The sequence below is a fragment of the Lagopus leucura genome, unplaced genomic scaffold, assembly GCF_019238085.1.
Source record: "Lagopus leucura isolate 7727_CA_CO unplaced genomic scaffold, USGS_WTPT01 Super-Scaffold_100002, whole genome shotgun sequence".
NCBI lineage: Eukaryota > Metazoa > Chordata > Aves > Galliformes > Phasianidae > Lagopus > Lagopus leucura.
The window spans coordinates 86184128-86205465 of NW_024962263.1; the positions used below are offsets into that span (position 1 = coordinate 86184128).

General features: G+C 40.2%; 1 protein-coding gene across 1 annotated transcript in view; it reads right to left on the reverse strand.

Annotated features, from left to right (window-relative positions):
• Positions 1-21338, reverse strand: part of COL22A1 (collagen type XXII alpha 1 chain) — a 197340-nt gene that overhangs the window by 20543 nt on the left and 155459 nt on the right. Inside the window, exons 39-47 of the mRNA XM_042869694.1 lie at positions 20019-20096; positions 16808-16843; positions 15863-15916; positions 8560-8604; positions 7936-7983; positions 6189-6302; positions 3663-3716; positions 938-991; positions 72-125 (exon numbers count right to left, since the gene is read on the reverse strand). Of these exons, the coding sequence (XP_042725628.1) occupies positions 72-125; positions 938-991; positions 3663-3716; positions 6189-6302; positions 7936-7983; positions 8560-8604; positions 15863-15916; positions 16808-16843; positions 20019-20096 (537 nt within the window). The remainder of the gene's footprint in view (positions 1-71; positions 126-937; positions 992-3662; positions 3717-6188; positions 6303-7935; positions 7984-8559; positions 8605-15862; positions 15917-16807; positions 16844-20018; positions 20097-21338) is intronic.

Genomic DNA, 21338 nt, shown 5'->3' on the forward strand with positions numbered 1-21338 from the left:
GGCCCTTTCTGTGGATACTGTTATTAGTAAGGAAAATATAAGACCATCTGCTTTGCAACAGAGGAACTTACAGGTGGGCCAGGGTTTCCAGGAGCCCCTGCAAAGCCAGGCATTCCAGGGTGTCCCTGCGAAACAAAACCAGAGACTTCATACATTATTCATATTTCTACTTGTATGTAGGTTAATTGATCATTGGGTACTGTGAGGTAACATCAAAATACGACAATACACAGAGTGCTGGTTATAAGGAAATAATGGACTGCAGCTTTTTAAATCAAAGTGTTGGTTTTCAAAGTACGCACTTCAGTAATGAATACAGTTAGATTTAGGGTGTACTTTCTGTAATATGTATTTCACGGAATGTTAATAGGAGCTGAGAACAAATATTGTGGAAGAAGACCAGGCTGGAAATCAATGTCGTTTAAAATATCCTACAATTTTCTTTGAAGACTGAATTTGCACCTTAAACTACTGACTCAGCCCTTGACAAAAATAAGTGCAAACACTTTCTACAATTTAGACTATTTTCTTTCCTGTGGCACATCCTATAAAAGTCCATCACTTCTAGGATTAATAGCAAAACTGGCCTTTTCAGTCCAGAGGTGTTTAGTATCCTGGACCTCATGTAGATATTAGCTGAGGAAGTGAACAGAAGTTGGGTACTGCAGAGAACTGAATGTATTGAATGAAGAGGTGAGGAAAAAATCATCTTAGAATCCAGCAACACAATACAGGGAAGATTTGAGTTGGAGACTGGAAGGGAATCCTGAGGAGGACTTCTATGGTCCCACTCTTAATAAAGTAAAGGTTTAGCAGTGATGGACAAATTTCATCTTTCTTGTCTTTTTTTCAAGTAGTTGTATTTTTCAGCATTAGAGCAACTGTTGAAGAAGGAATCACAAACAAAGCACTATTGGAAAGCATAGTTAATTTTTACCTGTTCGCCTTTTTCTCCTGCATCCCCAGTTATTCCACGGTCTCCTTTAGCACCCTTGATAATGAGAAAAAAAAGTCACTGAAAGTCACTTAGATTCAGTATTTTATTAGCTTTTTGACTTATTTCATAAAGCACTTGGTCATCTGAGCATAAAATACAGAAATAAGAACTGAACCCTGCTTCTGCTCCTATTAAATTCTGCCTGTGATTTTCCCTATCAATGCAGGAGCTAGCAATATATGGGGAAATGGTCTTTGAACAGACTCAGGATGGCCTTTTACTTATATATATATAAATATAATTTCATTTTCTTGGCTTAGGGACACAAAGAGGACATAAACATCCTTAAAAATAAAAAGGCTGCTAGGCAATGTACTAAATGGGATTCTGGTAAGGAATCATTCGGCCCACTAAAGGCATCTACAGCATCAGGTACTAATCTTTTTTGCCTTCAGGGCCAACAATGTCAAAACCAGCATTTCTAAGGTGCAGTCAGAAAATTAATGCCCAGAATGTGCCCTCCAATTTCCCTGTGTCTCTGACAACAGAGCAGAAGCAACTAACTCAGAAGTAGATGCCTGTATTATCAGTGCTTGCAGTTGCTTACAGGCAAGATGAATTTCACACAGCAAAAAAACCTGAGATGCTGTGTATACAAATTATGACACGAATGACACAGAGGACACTAATGAATTGCAGGCCATTGAAATGATTCTCTGGTTCATTACATGAGAGCAAGGAGCCAAGTAGGGAAGAGAGAGTTATACACATTTGCATGGTGCTGGTAGAGACAACATACTGCACTTTCAAAGCTGCAGAGCTCTCTAGATTTTTCACCAAGAGGAGCCTCCTCAAATATCTGGAAAGGAGTCACAGTGACAGCCTTTGTCTTTGTCTCTTCTTTCACAATATTTGCTCTTAACAAACGCCATGAGTTTGCCAGTTCACTGAGTGCAAGCCAGATTATTTATCAATTATTTGATTTTATATTATGCACATGTACAGTCTAAGTCTTGTTGTTTGATAGATCATCATCATAGAATCATAGAATGGCCTGGGTTGAAAAGGAACACAATGATCATCCAGTTTCAACCCCCTGCTATGTGCAGGGTTGCCAACCACCAGACCAGGCTGCCCAGAGCCACATCCAGCCTGGCCTTGAATACCCCCAGGGATGGGCACCTACAACCTCCTTGGACAGGTTTCAACTAAACAGGTTTAGAAGTTGTTGTGAAGAGCCTTTGCAGTGAGAGTTGGGGTTGCTCAGCCTGGAGAAGGCTACAGAGAGACCTTATAGCAGCCTTCCAGCAGCTGAAGGGGGCCTACAGTAAAGTTGGAGAGGGATTCCTTATCAAGGTGCACACCGTATACTGATAAGAGAAAGAGTAGTGGCCTTAAACTAAAAGAGATTAGATTTAGATTAGCTATAAGGAAGAAATTACTCACTATGAGGATGGTGAGGCTCTAGAAGAGGTTGTCCAGAGAAGCTGTGGTTACCCCATCCCTCGAGGTATTCAAGGCCAGGCTGGATGGGGTCCTGGGCAACCTAACCCAGTGGAAGGTGTCCTTGCCCACAGTAAGGTGTTGGAACTAGATAATCTTGGGGTCCCTTCCAATGCAAACCATTCTATTCAGTCTTGCTACCCAGATCTCCACTTTTGCATAGCATTAAAAAAGCAGCATATGAGAGTCCCAGACTACCTGGGTTTTCCACTGCTTATTGTCTTTATGGATGCTAATTCCTCTGAAAATTTAATCTTGGGAGGCACTCTCATTTTGATTGGCCTTAATGTTTGCTTTTGAGACTGTACTGCTCATCTTCAGCACACTTTAATTTGCAAGATTTAAAATTAATTTATGAATCAGTATTAGTTTGTCCTACACTAATAAGTGCAAATACAAAGATGTTAAAATAGTAGAAGTTGTTTTAGACAGTAGGTCAGGATGCAGGTAAGTATGTAGAAAACCTGTGGCCTTCATTTCTTCTCTTTCTTCCTCCATTGATTTGTTTTGATTTATTTCACATTAGGTAGTTTTAAAAGTTTTGACTGACCAGGCACTGGCACTGTGAACAGAATGCTGACAGAGCTATTTGTGGGAAATGCTCAAAATGTGATATTATTGGAATCCTTCAGACATCGTGCTTGATATTGGCCTACATCCCTAAATCATGATGCAGAAAGATGCATCTGAACCAAGTCGTTCTTTTTACAGTGTATTTCAGGGAGCATTCAGGATCTATGGATCTGCAAATATTGCACATGGTGCATTTGAAGGCCACGCTTTAATTTAAAGGGATTCCAACATGTGGGATATAGAAAGGAGAGAATCAATGCAGGAAGAGGGTTACTTGCTGAAGATTTAATTGCTTCCTCACCTGATTTGGACTGACAGTTGATTCTAATTTCCATGTCTCTCCTCAAAATATTAGTGAAATGAAATTCTTTATCAAGAATCAAACACTTTACATTTTGCTTTGTTTCATTTCTCTTTGTTTGTTTTTGTGAACAGAGGGATGATAGAAGACTGTATTTAAATGGAACAGTGGTCACATCGCTGTGCAGTTCTGTGCACCCATGTTACTCCACTGAAATGCCAGCGCAGGGCCCACCAATAAGTCAGTTCTGCTCCTTAATATAGAGATGGGTCCTATCAAGAACTTGTGTCAACAGTGCTCAAACTAATCACAGATAATTTCTGCTTAGAACACTAAAGATCAACAAACCTTTTGGCCATCCAGTCCAGGTGGGCCTGCAGGACCTCTGGGACCAGCATTTCCCTGCAATTCAGAAGAGGTAGAGGTAAATACTAGTTTCTTACATTTTAAGAAGGCAGAGCCTGTCATCCTCAGTGCTGGAGCCAAGGTGGTCAGGCCACTTTTATGCTCAGCACTGCAGATTGAACTATTCTCCAGCACCTATATACACTATGTACTATACAGATCTTTTTGCATATGGCATTGAAAGGTTCATCAGCACATTATGTATGCCACTTGGTTAACCTACAATAATGTCTAACACTGTAGTTGGCTCTTTTACAAACAAGCTAACCCTTAGGAAATCTTTGTGGTTATACATATCAGCCTTGGCCACTGCTGGAAACACATAATCTCAAGGGGAAGCCACAACCAGAGTGCCAAAACCTATATGGTACAATGTGGTCAAGATCTTGATTAATTAGAATAACACTCTCTGTGCGACTTTTTACAGGAGTGGCTGGTTTCCTGAAGAAGTAAAGTTTTGATTTTCTTCTTCCGAATTCCTCTTTGCAGCTCAAATGAGATGCATCAAAGCTCACTATAGACAAATGGGTCAAATTCACAGTTACACCATACATCTTTTCACTCACTTATTTCCACTTAGTAGAAATGTAGAGATCTACTAGCATGACTGATGGAGGAAAACTGAAACAGAGAACATTAAATAAGATTTTCTAGGGTTGTGAAATAATACAGGATCTCTGGATGGTAGAGGGCCATCACTTTTATTCTCACTCTTTCCTGACAGATAATTGAAAAGGTTAAGGGATTAATTTCAGCACATGTCATTTATTAAAACCCCTTAACCTCCATTCTTTATTTCAAGTCCTCTGCAAAATCTGTGTCTCTTAAACAATAGCTACTCCCAAAACTTCCCTTAGGCATCCTTGTAGCCAGCAAAAAATCCACGTAATAATCATGTCTCAATTAGCAATGTACTCCACTCACTCCTCAGTCACTGTTCTCTACTTTCCTTTCACATACCACTGCTATTTCTCCTTCTGAACAATGAACATGACTGAAAAACAGCTTCTGGGTTATTTGGTTTCTCCTACAGAGTAGATGATGGACAAGAACGGGTGGATAGGTACTGTTTTTTTCTATCCCTTCAGTGGCAGCAAGGGCTATTGAGAGGTCCAGGAAAACCCATCTCGTAAATATGTGGCTGATAGGCTGGTGCAATCACATGAGTTTTTGGTTTTTTTGACCATGGAGTGGCTTACCAGGTCCCTGTCCTGATGGCTACAGATGGGTCTCACCAGTCTTAAAGGGGGAAACAGATCCTAGGCCAGGAGATGGCAGAGCTCATTGAGATGGTTTTAAACTAGATGTGAAATAGGAAGGGAATAAAATAAGGCTCACTAAAGATGAGTCTAGGGGAATGACAGGATGACAGGATTGGGAGTGAGGCAAAGGTCTCAGCTGAAGTGCATCAACACCAATGGACACACCATGGACAACAAACAGGAGGAGCTCTCAGCCACTGCATGGCAGGCAAACTATGACTTAGTTGTCATTACTGAAACATGGTGGGATTGGTCCCACAACTGGAATGTCTCAATGGAGGGCTATAAGCTCTTCAGAATGAAAAGGCAAGAAAGGAGATTTGGTGGCATGGCTTCCTATGTTAGAGACTGCTTTGATTTGTTGAGCTTGTGGCTCACTATGATAAGGTTAAGTCTATGTGGGTAGGGATTAGGAGGAAGGGTCAGTAGGGCTGACATCCTGGTGGAGGGTCTGTTATAGACTGCCTAGCTAAGATGAAGAGATGGATGAGTTATTCTACGAGCAGCTGGCAGAAGCTGTGTGATCACCAGCCCTTGTTCTCATGGGGGACTTTAACTTCCCTGAAATATGCTGGAAATTTAATACAGAGCAGAAAAAGCAGTAGGAGGTTTCTAGAATGTGTGGGAGATAACTTCCTGATGCAAATGGTAAGAGAGCCTACCAGGGGAGGTGCCCTGCTAGACCTGCTGTTCAGAAACAGAGAACTGCTTGGACTTCTGGAGAGGAGACTTTGAACTATTCAGGACACGGGTACAGAGGGTCCCTTGGGAGTCTGTCCTGAAAGGTAAAGGACTCCAGGAAAGCTGGTCACTGTATTCAACTCTGGTGAGGCCACACCTTGTGTACTGTGTTCAGTTTTTGGCTGCTCACTACAAGGAAGACATTAAGGCTTTGGGCATGCCCAGTGAAGAGCAGTGAAGTTTGCAAGGGGTCTGGAGCACAAGTCTTATGAGAGTGGCTGAGGGAACTGGGATTGTTTAATCTGGAGAAAAGGCTCAGAAGAGACCTTATGGCTCTCTGAAGCAGCTGAGATCCAGTCCATTGACTTCAAAGACAGCTATAAAAGATTCAGTTCATTGTAACTGAAAAAAAATAAAAATCAACCATGCAAAAATATTGTTAGGGGAAAAAAAAAATGGGTAAAGCATATCCAAGGGATATAGTTAAACCAAACCCAAGGGATGACCACTTCCTTAGCTCTCTTACCATTTTCCCATCCTGACCGTCTCTACCTGGTGGTCCTCGGAGACCTTTGTCACCTTTGAAACCTGGGATGCCTGGCAGTCCTGGTGGGCCAGGCGGGCATTCAGTGCACACATCCTAGGAGAGAACATTAAGAAGTTAGCAACAGACTGAAGGTATCTAGTAGAGCTTGCAGATGCTGAGTATGAATGCAGCAGTGGGGAGCTAGCATAACCTGTAGGTCACTGCACTTTGACCACATCAAGAGGAGCTGGGTTATGTTGATGTACAGTGAAGTGAGCTTAGTGTAAAGGAGAGAGAGGACCAGTTGCTGAGCTTCCATAGGATCCCTTGGAGTGTTCTGGACAGCTCTTAACTGATCTTAACAATCAAGAAACTGAGGAAACAAGATCAAATAGCCACAAAGCAACATTATCAAGAAAAGCTTTGTTTATAATCTACAAGACTACTTGAAGAATACTCCATCTGTATCAGTCAAAAAGTTGCTGAGTTACTGCTAAGAGGGATATGGAAAACTGCATTGTTGCAGCACAGAACCAGAAAGGCTGAAAGACAACATAGCCCAAACAATGGGACACCAGGTCAGCTTGGTACAACTCCCAACTCAGCCAATGATCCATTGTGAAATTGCAGGGTAAAATGTCTTTCTGAACCTCAGTTCCTCCATTTATATTTTCCTACTGAAAATGTAAAAGCTTGAGAGATATACAGAACAACCGAGCCTTAGTTGCATCTGGAGTCTGAAGGTGATGCTATATGTAAAGCTGGGCCAGGTACAGAGTGAAAAACATAAAGAATATGCTGTGTGTGTGCAACTGTAACATGATAAAAGTTTTTTTTTTAAAAAAAAAAAAAAAAAGAACATCAAAATGACATTCCATACCCAAGAAACAGAGAACAGAGAAACAGTCTTTTGCTACTCTCCTGATCAGAAATACCAAACAATACAGTATAGTGAATTCTCTGGAAAAAAAATACTGTGTTGCCTGAGAAAAACAGCTCTTCAATGAAGTCATTTCAAAGCAGCAATCTTGAAAGGGTCATTTTGTTAATGTGGTTAGTAAAAGAAGTAATTTTTTAGTTTCTTCTAATCAATAAGGAAGGATTTCATTCCATGTCTCAAACCTGCTTAAAAATCTCCCAACTCAGCCCACGTAAATCTTTAAAGATTTTGCAATCAGCACCTCTCAAACAGAGACTCGTTTTCCAGACAACTGTCTACATGGAGAGTAAAAGCAGACAGACAGATCACCATGTTTGAAACACTGGTGCACATGGGCTTAATTACCTGCATTCTTTTAGAGGCATTATGCAAACTGAATTTGCACCCACAGTGCGAAGTGTGGTCACTTGCAGGTATGTGTGAAAGATCAGCCATTTGATTAAAGTGGTTTCCATTTTCTGCTTTAGGTAATACAACTTCACAGTAGTTATTCCTGCTTGGAAATGAAAGCCTCCCAAAGAGATAAAAAGAAGTCTCAGAGTTTTTACAACTTAAACCACGTTACAAAGATCTTTGTAGACCATATCACTAGTGTTGGCTGCTGGAGAGCACTGGGTTTTGATCTCCAGCACATCCTCGTGTGTCCCAACAGCTGTGTCAGTAGGAGACCTGCAATTTCCAAGTTCTGCTGGAGTAATTTAAGGCATCTTTTGCACTTCTAGCTCTAACACTTTCCCATCGCATGGTGTTAGTTAGGTTTCAATCAAACATTCAGATAAACTCCCACCGTCCTCAGAAGCTGATTACCTTCACTAAGAGATTTATGTCCTCTGGAGAGAGCAGGGGTGAGGTACCCTGTGGAGTGAAAAATTCAGGCAACATTAAAAGGTGTAAATGTAGGAAATCTTCCTGAACATATCTGTGGCCTGGTATAAGTTTCTCTTTGGGCTAAAAACATTCCAGTTCTCTTACATTACCAATGAACATCATATCTGAGACCTCTGTGTATTCTGTGCCCTGGTATAAGTTTCTTTTTGGGATAAAAAAAAACCCAGTTCCCTTACATTATCAGTGAACATCATATCTGAGACCTCTGTGTATTTTTGATCATGGACTTGCTCATAGCACACTGTAGTATATATATATAATTTGCCTTTACAATTTTGGCTTTTTTTTTGCGTGCAGAACATTCAGTTATTTTCATACTGTTCCAAACCATCGTAGGTGTTTTTATTATATTTTTTTAATAGTTCCTAGGTTTTGTTTGTTTGTTTGTTTTTGTTTTGTTTTTTCCTGGGAAGAGCAGCAGAGAAAAAACTCTGAACCGTCCTCGAGACAACTTGTACTGGAGGAAAATAAATGAGATAGAAGGGAACAGAACAGCAGGACAAAAACTTCTGTGGGATGCAGCATGGAAGAAAAGTTACATACTGGTTTTCCAGGAGGTCCTCTTTCCCCTGGATTTCCAGGTAGACCCTATAAATATAGAAAAGGAAAATTCTATGAGATTATGATATGCTAACCCTCTGGTTGCTCCCACATTCTGCTGATTGCTTTGGACTGACAAATGTTTCTGCTGAGCACTACTGCTCTCTGCATGTGGCACACAGTCAACTCCTCCATGTACAAATTTAGAAGTTGTACTTCTCTGTTTTTTTGCTGTTTCTTAATCACTTCTTCCCATTCCTTCCTAAATCTCTCTTATCTACATTATGACCCAGTGAAATTCGTCTGAGTCACACAACTGAAATTGCTCTGGCATGTCTCCTGGTCCCAGGAAACAGTATGACTGCGGAAGTGTGAAGGATGAAGCTTTAAATTCCTGAAGACACCTGTAAAATGAAAAATCATGGCCTCTCTTTGCATTAGTGTTGCAAACAAATCCTTGCACCAGAAATAGCAAGTAAACTTTCTTTTTTTCTTTTTTTCTTTTTCGATGTGAAAAAAAGTATTTGTGTCGCCTTTCATGAGATGATAATAAGGAAATGAGAAGCATTCTTGGAATTTAAGTTGCAGGAAACTATGGCTGGGAAAAGGGAACCCTAATGGGCATCTCTTGCCTTTTATTAGCAAGTTATTAATCTGTTAACAAACAATTTGTTTTGAATCTTTGCATTAAGTAATGCTTACATGGGGAACTGAGTTTCTTAAGCAGAACAGCTGGTCATCACTCAGACAGTGAGGGAAATCTTCAGTGGCATTTTCAGTTGGACTGAGATTTCCAAAACCACTCTCTAACTTCTCTATCAAGCTAGCCTTTTGCCCTATTTAATTAGTCCTGCATATGTGTGATCCATTGTTATTGATCGTCTTAAATTGCATACAAAAGACTGACCTACACAACCACATTTGCACATGCAGAACAGTTTCTACTTATTATTTAGAAGTATCTTGTGCTCAGTTCAACTGCTTCTGCAAGGACCCACCTGAGGAGGTCGCTATGATTCCCTGGTGCCAGATTCCCCACCCAGGACATTAATCAACAAAAGTAATGTCTGTAAATTGGCCTAGGCTTAGCACACCCAAGGAACACCTACACAAATTAGAACATGGAAAACAGCTTTAATTAACCAAAGGCTTTGGTAGGAAGGGGCTTAGGAATTATGTCAATCACCTGAATTCAAGTTGGTCCATCATTTCCAGTAAATCCATTGTACTATTTATGAAGCCAACTAGACAGGGAGTTCCTCGGCTGACTGGGGAACTCATGATCTATGTGCACGGGGTGTGCACAGAGGCACAGTTGTGATAACCTACTATACCATAGTTACAGCTATAAGGCAAAATAGGATTTCATCCTTGCATCTTGCTTATAATTTAAATTCTATAGTCCATGTCAGAGCAAAGAGAAAGTAAAAAATATTTGGTAGCTCTTTTTCTATGTCCATATTAAACACTTCTGAGTGAATGACAACCCAACAGTTACCTTGGCTTCTTAAGAGTTGAATATTAAATATGAACTAAGTGACGTAAGCGGAACTGAACTAGTACTGAATTCCATGGATGAAAAGCTTGTTTTTAGAGGAAGCTAAACCTCCCACAGGTGAGACTCAAGAGAAGGCTAAGTGTGAAGGAGATATTCACATATTGGCTATGTTAAGGAAGATTCACACAGGATTTGTTTTAAAGAGTTCAATAGAAAGCAAAGACTTGAGCCACGAGAATCAACCTTGATCAGAAAGTAACTAGAACTGAAATTCTCTTCAACATGGCTATGATATCTACCTTGCATCAGATTGCTTTGAGACAAAGAGATAGACCTATCTTCTTGAAAGCTGTATGATGTGGAGCCAGTGACATTTTTTAATAGGATGTAAATAAATCAGGATGAAAAAAGCCATGGTTGGTGAAACTGAAAACAACAGCATCCCCAGGAAAAGCCAAAAAGTTGAAATACAAGACAGCAATAGAGTCTCATTTGATGAATGACTGTATGAGTTGAAATATAGGACACTGGCACTTCAGCATGTTGCATTATTGCAGAATAGGCAATGGGCTGAGTCCAAAACAAAGAAAACACTGCTGAGCTATGGAGATCTGGAGTTAGAAAACATAACCAGCTACAAGATGTGAACTACTCTAAGTTGACTGAAAATGACAGAAGGTACAAAGTGTAACTGCAATTGATATTAGAATATCAATTAATAGTGTCACTGGATATCAGGGAGGACAAAGCAGGCAGCAACAGGGAGGTGTGATGCACAGGATCCAGAGTACTTGATTGACCTGCAAAAGGTGACACACACAAACGGTCCCAAAGTGGGAATGCATGGAAGTTGTGTAAATGACATGTTGAAAAATGAAAGAAAGAAAATTTATAAGGAAGCCAGCCACATGCAACAGCAAAACCACAAGCATATGGTTGGGAAGTAGTACTATAGAAAACTAGACATAAAATCACTAGCATAGACGTGTTCTGATTTCCAGGAATAACAAGAAAAAAAAGGAAACAATGACTATCCTTTGATTCGGGGTGCATGAATTCTAAAGCAAAGATAAAAACTCCTTGGAAATGGCCTTATAACTGCATGGAAAAACCAACCCCAGGAAAGAAAAGTCTGTTCTTCAGATCCAGTGGCAGTAATGTATGCACACATTAAGTTTTTGCAATTACAAAAATAAATAGATGGAAAGATTAACTTCCCAGTAAAATTGGAATGTAGTTATCAGTAATAATTAGCACATTTAAGAATGATTAATGTTTATGTTAATTAAAATTATCATATTTAAAATACAGAAAGACCAAATCAAATGGGTGCCCTCAGTGCTATCTGTAGGACAAGAGGCTTTGTCATTCAGATTGTATTTTAATTTAAGGTATGCTGAAAGGAAACTTTTTCTCTCCCAGGAGACAAGCAGAGCAGAATGGATGCTTCCAGAGAAAAGCATAGAATCATTTTCTGCAGCTTTCAGAGCATGACACAGATTTGGCCAATTTCTCTGGATAAATTACTTAAGGCTATGCTTTTTTTAATAGTTGATACAGGAATACTGCCAGCTTTAAATGTGCTTGGATTTTTCTTTTTTCCAAAAGTAAGTAAAATTAATATTTGAAGTAATTTTATTGAAGGAATTAAATTAGGCATGCAACAGTCCTATTATGGAGAAAAGTAGTCCAGCTAGAGGGAAATACAAATTACTGAATAATATTATGGAATGGCTTGAGTTAGAGGGGTCCGTAAAGCCCACCTACTTCCAACTCCCCACCATGGACAGGGTTGCCACCCATCAGATCAGTCTGCCCAGGATTTGATCCAACCTCCAGGGATGGGACAATTACAGTTTTTCTGGGCAACTTGTTCCAGTGCCTCACCATTCTCTGAGTAAAGAATTATCTCCTATAATCTAATCTAAATCTCCCTTCTTTTAGTTTAAAATCATTCTGCTTTACTGAACTTTATTAGGCTCACATACACACAATTTTCAAGTCTGTCCAGGTCCCTCTGGATGGTGTCCCTTCCTTCTGCCGTATCAACTGCACACTCAGCTTAGTATCATCAGCAAAATTCCTGAGGGTGCACTCAATCCCACTGTCTAGATTGTTGATAAAGATATTAAAGAGCATCAGTCACAGTGCAGACTCCTGAGGGACTCATCACCAGCCTCCACCTGGACACAGAGCCATTGAAAGCAACTCTCTGGCGCTGGTTATGCAGCCAATTCCTTATCCATGAAATAGAAGACCCAACAAATCCACATTCTGCAATTTACAGATTAGAATTTTTGTTGTGTGGGACTGTGTCAAAGACCTTACAGAAGTCCATCGGTTGGTCTTCCTTTGTTGGCTGATATTGTTGCTCCATTCTAGCAGGCCACCAGAGGCCAGGCATAATTTGCTCCTGGTGAAGCCATGCTGGCTATCTCAGATTGCCTCTTCACCCTGCATGTGTCTTAAAATAATTTAAAGGAAGATCTGTTCCACGATCTTTCCTGGCACAGAGGGGAGGCTTATCAGCCTGTAGATGCCCAGGTACTCCTTTTTACCTTTCTTAAAAATGGGAGTGATGTTTTCTTTTTTTCAGACAATGGGAATTGGCCCAACAGACGTGACCTTTCAAATATGATGGAGAGGGACTGGGCAGCCACCTCAGCCAGTTTCTTCAGGACACTTAGATGCAAGATATCTGGCCCTTTGACTTGCATATATTTAATCTCATCAAGTGTTCTCAAACTCTCTCTCTGCTTACAGTGGGAGGGATTTTGCTCCCCCAACCTCTAACTGGAGGTGCAGGGACATGAAAGATTTGGAAAGCCTGGTTGCCAGTAAAGACCAAGGCAAAGAACATGTTGAGTATCTCAGCCTTCTCTTTGTCCACTACATCCACTTCTCCCTTCTCACTTATCAGAGGGGATACACTCTTTTTGGGGGTACGCTCTTCTTTTCTAACCAATGAACCTACAGAATCTCTTGTTATTCTTTGCATCCTTTGCCAAGTTCAGTTCCATCTGTTCCTTGGCTTTTCTGTTCCCACCCCCAAACATAAGAAGAAAAAAAAAAAAAAAAAAAAAAAAAAGAAACAAACAAAAAGAAGAATATAAAAAAGTTTGCTTTAAGTTCAGGCTTCAAGAATCGGGGCTTTAATTAATTTAAAAAACAAACAAACAAACAAACAAAAACCCCACAGATTTAGAGAGAATAACACAGGTAGACCAGAGATGATAAAGAGAAAAAAAAAAAAAAAAAAAGCAGTAGATTCAGCTGTTCACTGCTTTGTCCAGAAGAAGAGGTTCTGCAGAGATTTATGGACAGATTTTTTGAGCACAGAACCACGGAATCATAGAAGTTGGAATGGACATCTGGAAATCATCCAGTTGAACCCTCTGTTAAAGAAGGTTCCCTTCAGAAGGCTGCACAGGAAAGAGTCTGGGTAAATTCCGAATATTTCCAGAGAAGGAGACTCCACAACCTCTACAGACAGCCTGTTCCAGTGCTCTGTCACCCTCGAAGTAACAAAGTTCTCCCTCACGTTCAGATGGAACTGCCCGTGTTCCAATTTGTGATCACTTGACTCCCAACCATTAGATATTTATAAGCATTGATAACATCCCCCCTCAGCCTTCCCCAGGCTGAGCGGTCCCAGGTCTCTCTGCCTTTCCTCATAGGGGAGATGTTCCATGTTCCTCATCTTTGTGGCCCTCTGCTGGACTCTCTCTAGAAGTTCCACATTGAACTCTCCAGCCTTGAGGTCTCACTGAACTGCAGTACAGCCTAATGGTGTGTCAGACACTCCTTCCAGGATGCAGTCATGCAAAAAACAAACAAAAAAAAGTGCTCCTCTGAGAGATAATTCTGGTCAAAGCTACTGCAAAGGGAGTGTTTATTCTTTCACCTCCTGAAATACAACTCTAAATATGATATTACAGTATCAGGGAATATAATAACCTATAAGACACATTTCCAAGGGCATCTGATGAGTCAGCAGTTGGAAAAACAAGGCAGAGAATAGACTACTGTATGTAAATGTGATTTAGAAGAATTAATCAGTCTCGGGAAAAAAAAAAAAAAAAAAAAAAAAACCACCATGAAATACATTTGCAGAGGCCACAGCAAAAGACAAGACATTGAGTGAGGCAAGTCATTAAGGCTGTTGCTACTGAATAGCTTCGGAATTATGTGGCAAGCTCCTATCAGCAATTCAAATCAGAGTGTTTCTAACTGATGACATACTGCATAAACACAAGAGAATACAAAAATTGGCAAGCTTCAAAGAACACAGAAATGCTACACTGATACAGAAATGTGCAAAAAGCAGAATCAGAAATCCTTTGTACTATGCATAAATGAAAGTGGAGATCAAGAAACTGGGAAACACAGGATCTTGTCAAACAAAGTATCCCTGCTGTTATACCAAGAAATGCTGGAATGTGCTCTGTAGTTACATTTACACATCCTGAAATACAGGTAGAATTGCTTAATAGGTGATCAACCAGAAAACATAGTTTTTGAAAGGCATGCTGACTGCAATTAAATCAGTTTGTGTAATAGAAGATGTGCTTTCTAAGTACCATAAGCGATGGTTTTGCTTGGGTAATTTCCTGCAGGGAGTAGGAGAGATAGAAAGACTGCAGTGCTGCTTCTCCAAGAGCTGACCAGTCAACACTGATCTGAGCACAGCCAGAAAGAGACTTAGAAAAGCTGGCTCTGCACTCTCCTCATATGCACTTGCAATAAGCTCATCTGTTTTATCTCCTGTATAAAAGCTCTGTTAAAGAAACTCTTGGTTAAAGAACTCAAACATTTGCAATGGTTGCTCAGGGACACAAATTGATAGACCGTTTCTGCCACAATAGGCTTTTGAGGAACGCCAGTGTCACAATCATTTGTCTTACGATGGAGCGGGTGAACAAAAATCCCAAGACCCTCTTTTCCAAATTTTTCAAGAGGAAAGGAAAGCTATTTTATAGAAAAGAGCATCCTTTCTGATAATTGGTGTATGTCAATGCATGAAGGATAACATGCTCACAAGTACTTAACGAAAATTGGTACCCCTTTCAGATAAGACAGCATAAGAAAGCTTGATGAGGAAGAGAGTTACAGAAGGCCACTGTACCGTTTCCACAGCATTCCTCCAACAGGCACAAATGCAAAGATTAAATCTCTCAAAATCTTCACAGCCCCCTTGCTGATTTTCCTCCAAGGCAGGTTTCTATGTCACAGAACTGGCTTACCAGCAGAGAAAAAAACTCTTCCCTGATTCAACACTGTGACAAAACTGGGCAGTGAGAGGGCTCAGCTATCAAGCTGGGAGTCTGCCTTGCTTCCCTCTATCCCTTAGCTCCATGACTCAACTGCAGAGAGTTGAGTGAGGAGAATGCACAGAGAAGAGGTTAAAGTGTCATCTCTTAAGCACAGCAGCAGCAGTAAAATGAACTCATAAACAGCTTTTTAGTGGAAGTGGCCTTATTTTTATAGAAATATTATGGGTTACTTATCTTAGAGACTTCTATGAATTTCCTAAAGAGCTTAACTATCATCCTTTTCTACTACAGGATCATTCCCCAGTGTATGCCGCCACATAAGTTGTCCATCGCTTTCCTCCAAAAGTTACTCTGCGGCCTAAATTTCTTTTTCCCCGAAATCCTGAAATATAAGAGTTGAATTTTTGCAAATCATCTCCATTGGACTATCCTAGTAACACTCAACAACCAAGGTTGAGTACGCACACAATTTTTAGGGAAATTAGTCTTAAGCATCAGCAAATTTTGTAAGCACTTACACTTTCGTTTTACTTACATCCTGGCCAGGAGGCCCCTGTGGTCCAGGGATACCAGGTACACCACGAGGACCCTGGCAGGGAGAGAACAGACAAATGCAGAAACATGAGCTGTACTAGCCAGATTATCCTTAGCTGAAGAGAAAAAAATACTGAACTCTATGATTATTTGGGAAAAAAAACCCACCAACAACAACCCACCATGCTAACAGTTAAACACACTTTCAAAAGAAATTAGAATAAAATAATTCCACATTGAACCGTCACAGCATCAGCTGTTTCTGTGCCTCCAGGAACTGTAAGTGTATCACTCCAGTCAAATCTCCCATACCTCAACTGGAAAGGTAATAATGACTCTTTATAAGAAGGCAAGTATACGAACAGGGAGAAAATACAACTAATCAAGGGACTGTGGAAGAGAAAAGACAATTCAATTTCTTGGTGTCAAACTAGTGCACACCATGACTGGGCTATACCACTGGAAATGCATGCCAGCATATAGTAAAACTACAATAAACAGCCATTTGTTTCATACCTATTGACTGCATCCTAGTAAATGATTAAAGGAAATACTTAAATGCAGGGTTTTCTGCAAGCCTTAAGCAAGAAAAATGCTTAAAAGTATTTATATTATATATATTATAAAGCATAATAACATGCCTTGAATTGTCTGCCATGACATACTTCTTCTTTCCATCTGTGGGAACTATTCTGAGGGGTGAGGAAAAGTTGTCACCAGAACAAGAGTCTGGATAACTCTTTTTCTCATAACCCATTACAGCAAACATGTAGTGGTAGTGCATATCTGAAGTCTCATTTGGCTAATCAGCCAACATATGACTCTCCCAACATGTGACTAAACCAAAAAATTAATCATGATTTTATGAAATCGCTGATAGTAACAAAATTCATTTGTTTGCTCCCTCCTCATAAAATTTGGGTGTAGTGAGAAAGACATACTGTACCAATGATCCTTTGTCTCCTGGGGGTCCAACAGGGCCCTGCAAATAGAGAAGACTGAGCAATCAAAATACTAGCAGAGCTTAAAATTAGCATTCCATTTGATTGAACAGGTGGGTCCCTGAAGAATAGAGATAAGAAAAAAGAGAAAAGAAAGGAAAAGGAAAAGGAGCAAATCTGACAGGCTGCCCAGACAAAAATATGCAATACTCACAGTGGGATGTTCAGAGGGAAAATCAAAGGGAGAAACTGAGATGAATCATGGAGAAAAAGTGTGAGAAAAAAGGAGAAAAAGAGACTAAAGAGGACAGCTGTATGTTGACATGTCGCTTGTCAGACTGAGCCCTCCACATCATCATCACATTCTGCCCTATCTTATCATTAAATCCAATTTGTTACCCTCTTCCAAGTGGGTGAGCTGATGAATTTGAGCCTGTAGGCTCTTGGTGAGCCTCAAGTCAGACTAGCTGAATAGGAAAAGTGTGAGTGCCAACAACAGGGCTGAGTGGCTGTGAACATGTGCTTTTTCGTGATTACGTGAGTGTTGTTCAGATGTACATGGGTGTTGATCAAGGCATTCGTTTCTGAATTGACTTGTGTGGCAGCATGTCTATTTGTGTACACTGTACATGCCCACTGGCAATATGGGCTCAGCCTCGCTACTGGCTGAACCCAGGGATGCAGAACTGCAGCAGCCTTTCATGTTTTGGACTGGGACAGGAGAACCTCCCCATGGTCCTGAAAGACACTGTGTTCAACTTCCTCTAGAAGCAGGAAAAGCATCTCATGGGATCTGCGTGCTCTTTAAATGAGGTTAAAGGAAAGGATCCAGTGGACTTGCATACGCTATTTCTTTGGGAATGCAGCTTACACAGGTGCATAGTGGAGTGAACAGACTAGAAGATATCCACTCCTAAAGGCACACTAAAGAAGTAATGCAGTACCCATATCCAGCAGGGATGGATCAATCTGACATTCCAAACACATCCCAGACATGGTTTGACCTCACATCCCTAGGACTGTATTTGAATAAATTGTTTCACACTATGGCTCCTCTCCCTTTGCTTTCTATTTCAGGCATATTAACTCACTAATCCTCACAAAGTTCTCCATGCAAGATGCCTTAATGCTTTGCTAAAGCAAGGGCTAAATGCATCATGTTAAACTCATTGCAATATGAAGAAGGAAAGACAGATCACAAGTAATTCCCATCAAATTAGTGCATCACATATTTCTATCAGGGAACTTGAACACAAGCATGTGGATTCACCCCACTTCTCCATGCAGTCACTTCTGCTTTTAGTTCAGTTGGGAAAATCACACACTGCTAAAACTCACTTTATGGCTCAGTAGTAATACAATACTTTAGCAACAAAGCAAAAGCAAACAACAACAACAAAACTCACCCTAATCTATCTAAACCTTTCACACAGGGAGCAAAACTCAAGAGAGATTAAGGGCACAGGAGGAAACAAGGTGAGGACTCCAATTAAAACAAATTGCTGACTCTTACCTCTGAAACTGAAAACATTATATACCCAATTTTGTCATGTTACTAGAAAGGGTACAGGCTGACACATTTATTCAGTGTATAATATGCACTGAAGCATCTCCTCTGAGGATATTCTATTTTTTAGTGGGACTCAAGATGTGTGAAAGCCTGATGGATTAAATGTTATATAGCATTTCTCAAATTGTTCAAATTCTGAGTCTTTGAACTGGAGCAAGGTTAAAAAAAATAAAATCAATCGGGAGTATTATGGTATGTGGCACCATCTACTCATCTTGATAGTGGTCAAACAGCAAAGACATAACACAAAGTAATCCTCTGGTGTGTGTCAGGTGATGGCTACAAGTGATAGAGTGAAGTTCTTAGTCATTCTATGAATATATGTGAAGAATAACTTTGGCTTCCTCTGTACATGAGTGCAGAAGAGAACTCAGGTAACCCTGTAATGGATCTACAACTCATTAATTAAATACTAGCCACATAAATACACGTTAAATACTAGTGTCTTTCAAAGAAGTCATTCATTTCTAATTCAACTTTAATATTAATGACCAAACCTTAAGAAGTGCAACCAACATCACTGTTCCTTATCTAAATCATAGCAAAGTAACACTCAGTGAATCTTCTATCACTGATACCATTGTTAAGCACCACGATAGCCATGATATGGTCATGGTGTGCTATGAAACCAACCCTGTCTGCTTTACTATACAGAGTATTCAGCAGGGTAAAACCAAATATTAAATGGAAGTACACCCCAGAAGGCTAGATTTATTAGCCAGTATCATGCAATATCAATTATCATTTCAAAATAATTTCATGTACTGAGAAACTCCTAAGCAGATAATCAGAGCATGAAAATGTTGGCTTTGGCTGGTACAGTATCATGGCATGTATAAGGGGATATGAAAGGATGCAAGGACTCTGATGTTCTCTAGCAATTTTAACTAGGTATGAAGTTTGATTCCTTCTAGACTTATTTCATTTGTGCATTTAGTGGAACAGGAGGGCTACAAAGTCAGAGCACTCTCAAATCCCCTTGATCTCAAGAGCATATTAAGTATTGGGATGATCAAATCCCAACAATATCATACTTTCTGGAACAAATCCCACAAACATCTCATGCCCACTAATAATTGTAGAACTTCAACAACAGCAGGAGATGATGGCAGAACTGGATCAGATGTAACTTAATCTCTGAGGGAAATTATGAAGGCAATGGCTCTCTTGGAAGGCAGCGATTTAACTAATCTGATTTTATATTTCCCTATCAGAGTACTGTGTACTGATGTGGACATGCATGTCACCATCATTCCTCCTAATAAGGTGACAGCAGGGTTACATCTCCCTGTTTAACTCTGGTAACTCAGCACAGACCTCAGCTCCCATCCAGAGCCACTGTGTCAAGATGTTGCGGAAAAACCACAAGTAACAGACAGCTGCATCAATCACTCCGATAGCACTTTTCTGCCTTTCTCTTTCAACTAAAACCAAATGCATCAAGAGCCCTCACAACAAACTTGTGGGCATCAGAGCCATGAATGGCAGCTTCCGGGCTAGCATTGTGCGTCTTCAGAGAGTGAAATGCTGTAGGCTCTTGGCACAGGTGGGCACAGGTGAGCACAGGGAACCCATTCTCCAGATGGCGACGGTTTAAAGATTAACTTTTTGTCTCATCACAGTTTGCAACAGCTCCTGCTACTTACAGGTGGTCCAGCCAGTCCAACTCCTGGCACACCTCTGTCTCCTGGCTGTCCAGGGAGGCCAGGAGCTCCCCTCTCACCCTGAAATAAAGAGAGAACTTAAAAGCTTTGTCCACCGCAGAGAAAATGTGCTGAAATACAACACAGTGTTCCAACAGAACATAACACTGATACAACCTTGATCCTGCCCAGTATGACATGGGATCAGGTTGTGGCAACACAGTTTCTGTCATGTCCTGCCAAGAGAAGTGCCTCCCTACTTCAGAGGGGTACACCTTTGTGAGCACTGACACCACATCAGCATGTGCCACATCACATAACTGAAAAGGAACACAGCTTCCACAAGTATTTTAATTCATTTTAGCACACAGCATCCAATTTCCAACAGTAGTTCCATACGCTACAATGTCTGATACACACTGCAGTAATTTGAGAACATCAGATTTTAGAAGAACAGTGCATCTGCTTTCATGGAGTTTCACACTTGCATTTGCAATTGCCAGCAGGGTACTATGAGGCATTTCCCGTAGCTTGGGCAAACACTAAGCACAGTAAAGTGTTCTCCTTTCTTCACATTCTTTTGTGAAGAAATGCTTGCTAACCTGCAAGCATTGATAAATGCATATTATTTATATAGGGAAGACAGAATTAGGAAGTTGGGATGCATCTTAATATTCTCCTTTACCAACACAAGCTTCTTCACAGCAGTGCATTAACAATTTTTAAAAATCCATTCTACCACTCTCCCTAGGGGACTATACTACAAATAGAGAGATCTCCGTTCCAAAAAAATGAATTTTCAACATTAAAACTTGCAGATCACAGACAGTTACTTGGTGCTATTTAATGGGCACTGTAGATAGAGGGTTAAGAAAAAAATTGGTTACAGTACTTAAATTCAATGTCCTTTCTCTTTCCCTGCTATAGAGAGAAATATCAAATATGATTTTTTTATGGATTATATTGCAGTTGTGAGAGTCAGTCTCACTCTGTCAGTAGACATATAACAATGAGCCTTATTTATGTTATTTATTATTACACTATTTCCAACTGTACAGAAGCTTGATAGAAAAATGGTTACCCATGGATTCTACCTGGCCCAAGTTCATTCTGCAATATCTCCTACTTTATTTCCTTTCTTTTTCTTAAACTAATCTTCTATTTCAAAGAAACAATACTACAGGGACAGTGAGAGAAAATGTATTCTCATTAGTTCAGGCACTCCTGCAGATCCCTTATCTGTTACTTTGTTCAAGAACATAATTTCAGTACAAAAATTTCAACAGTATTTTTCCATGCACAATTAAGATTCCTAACGTCTTG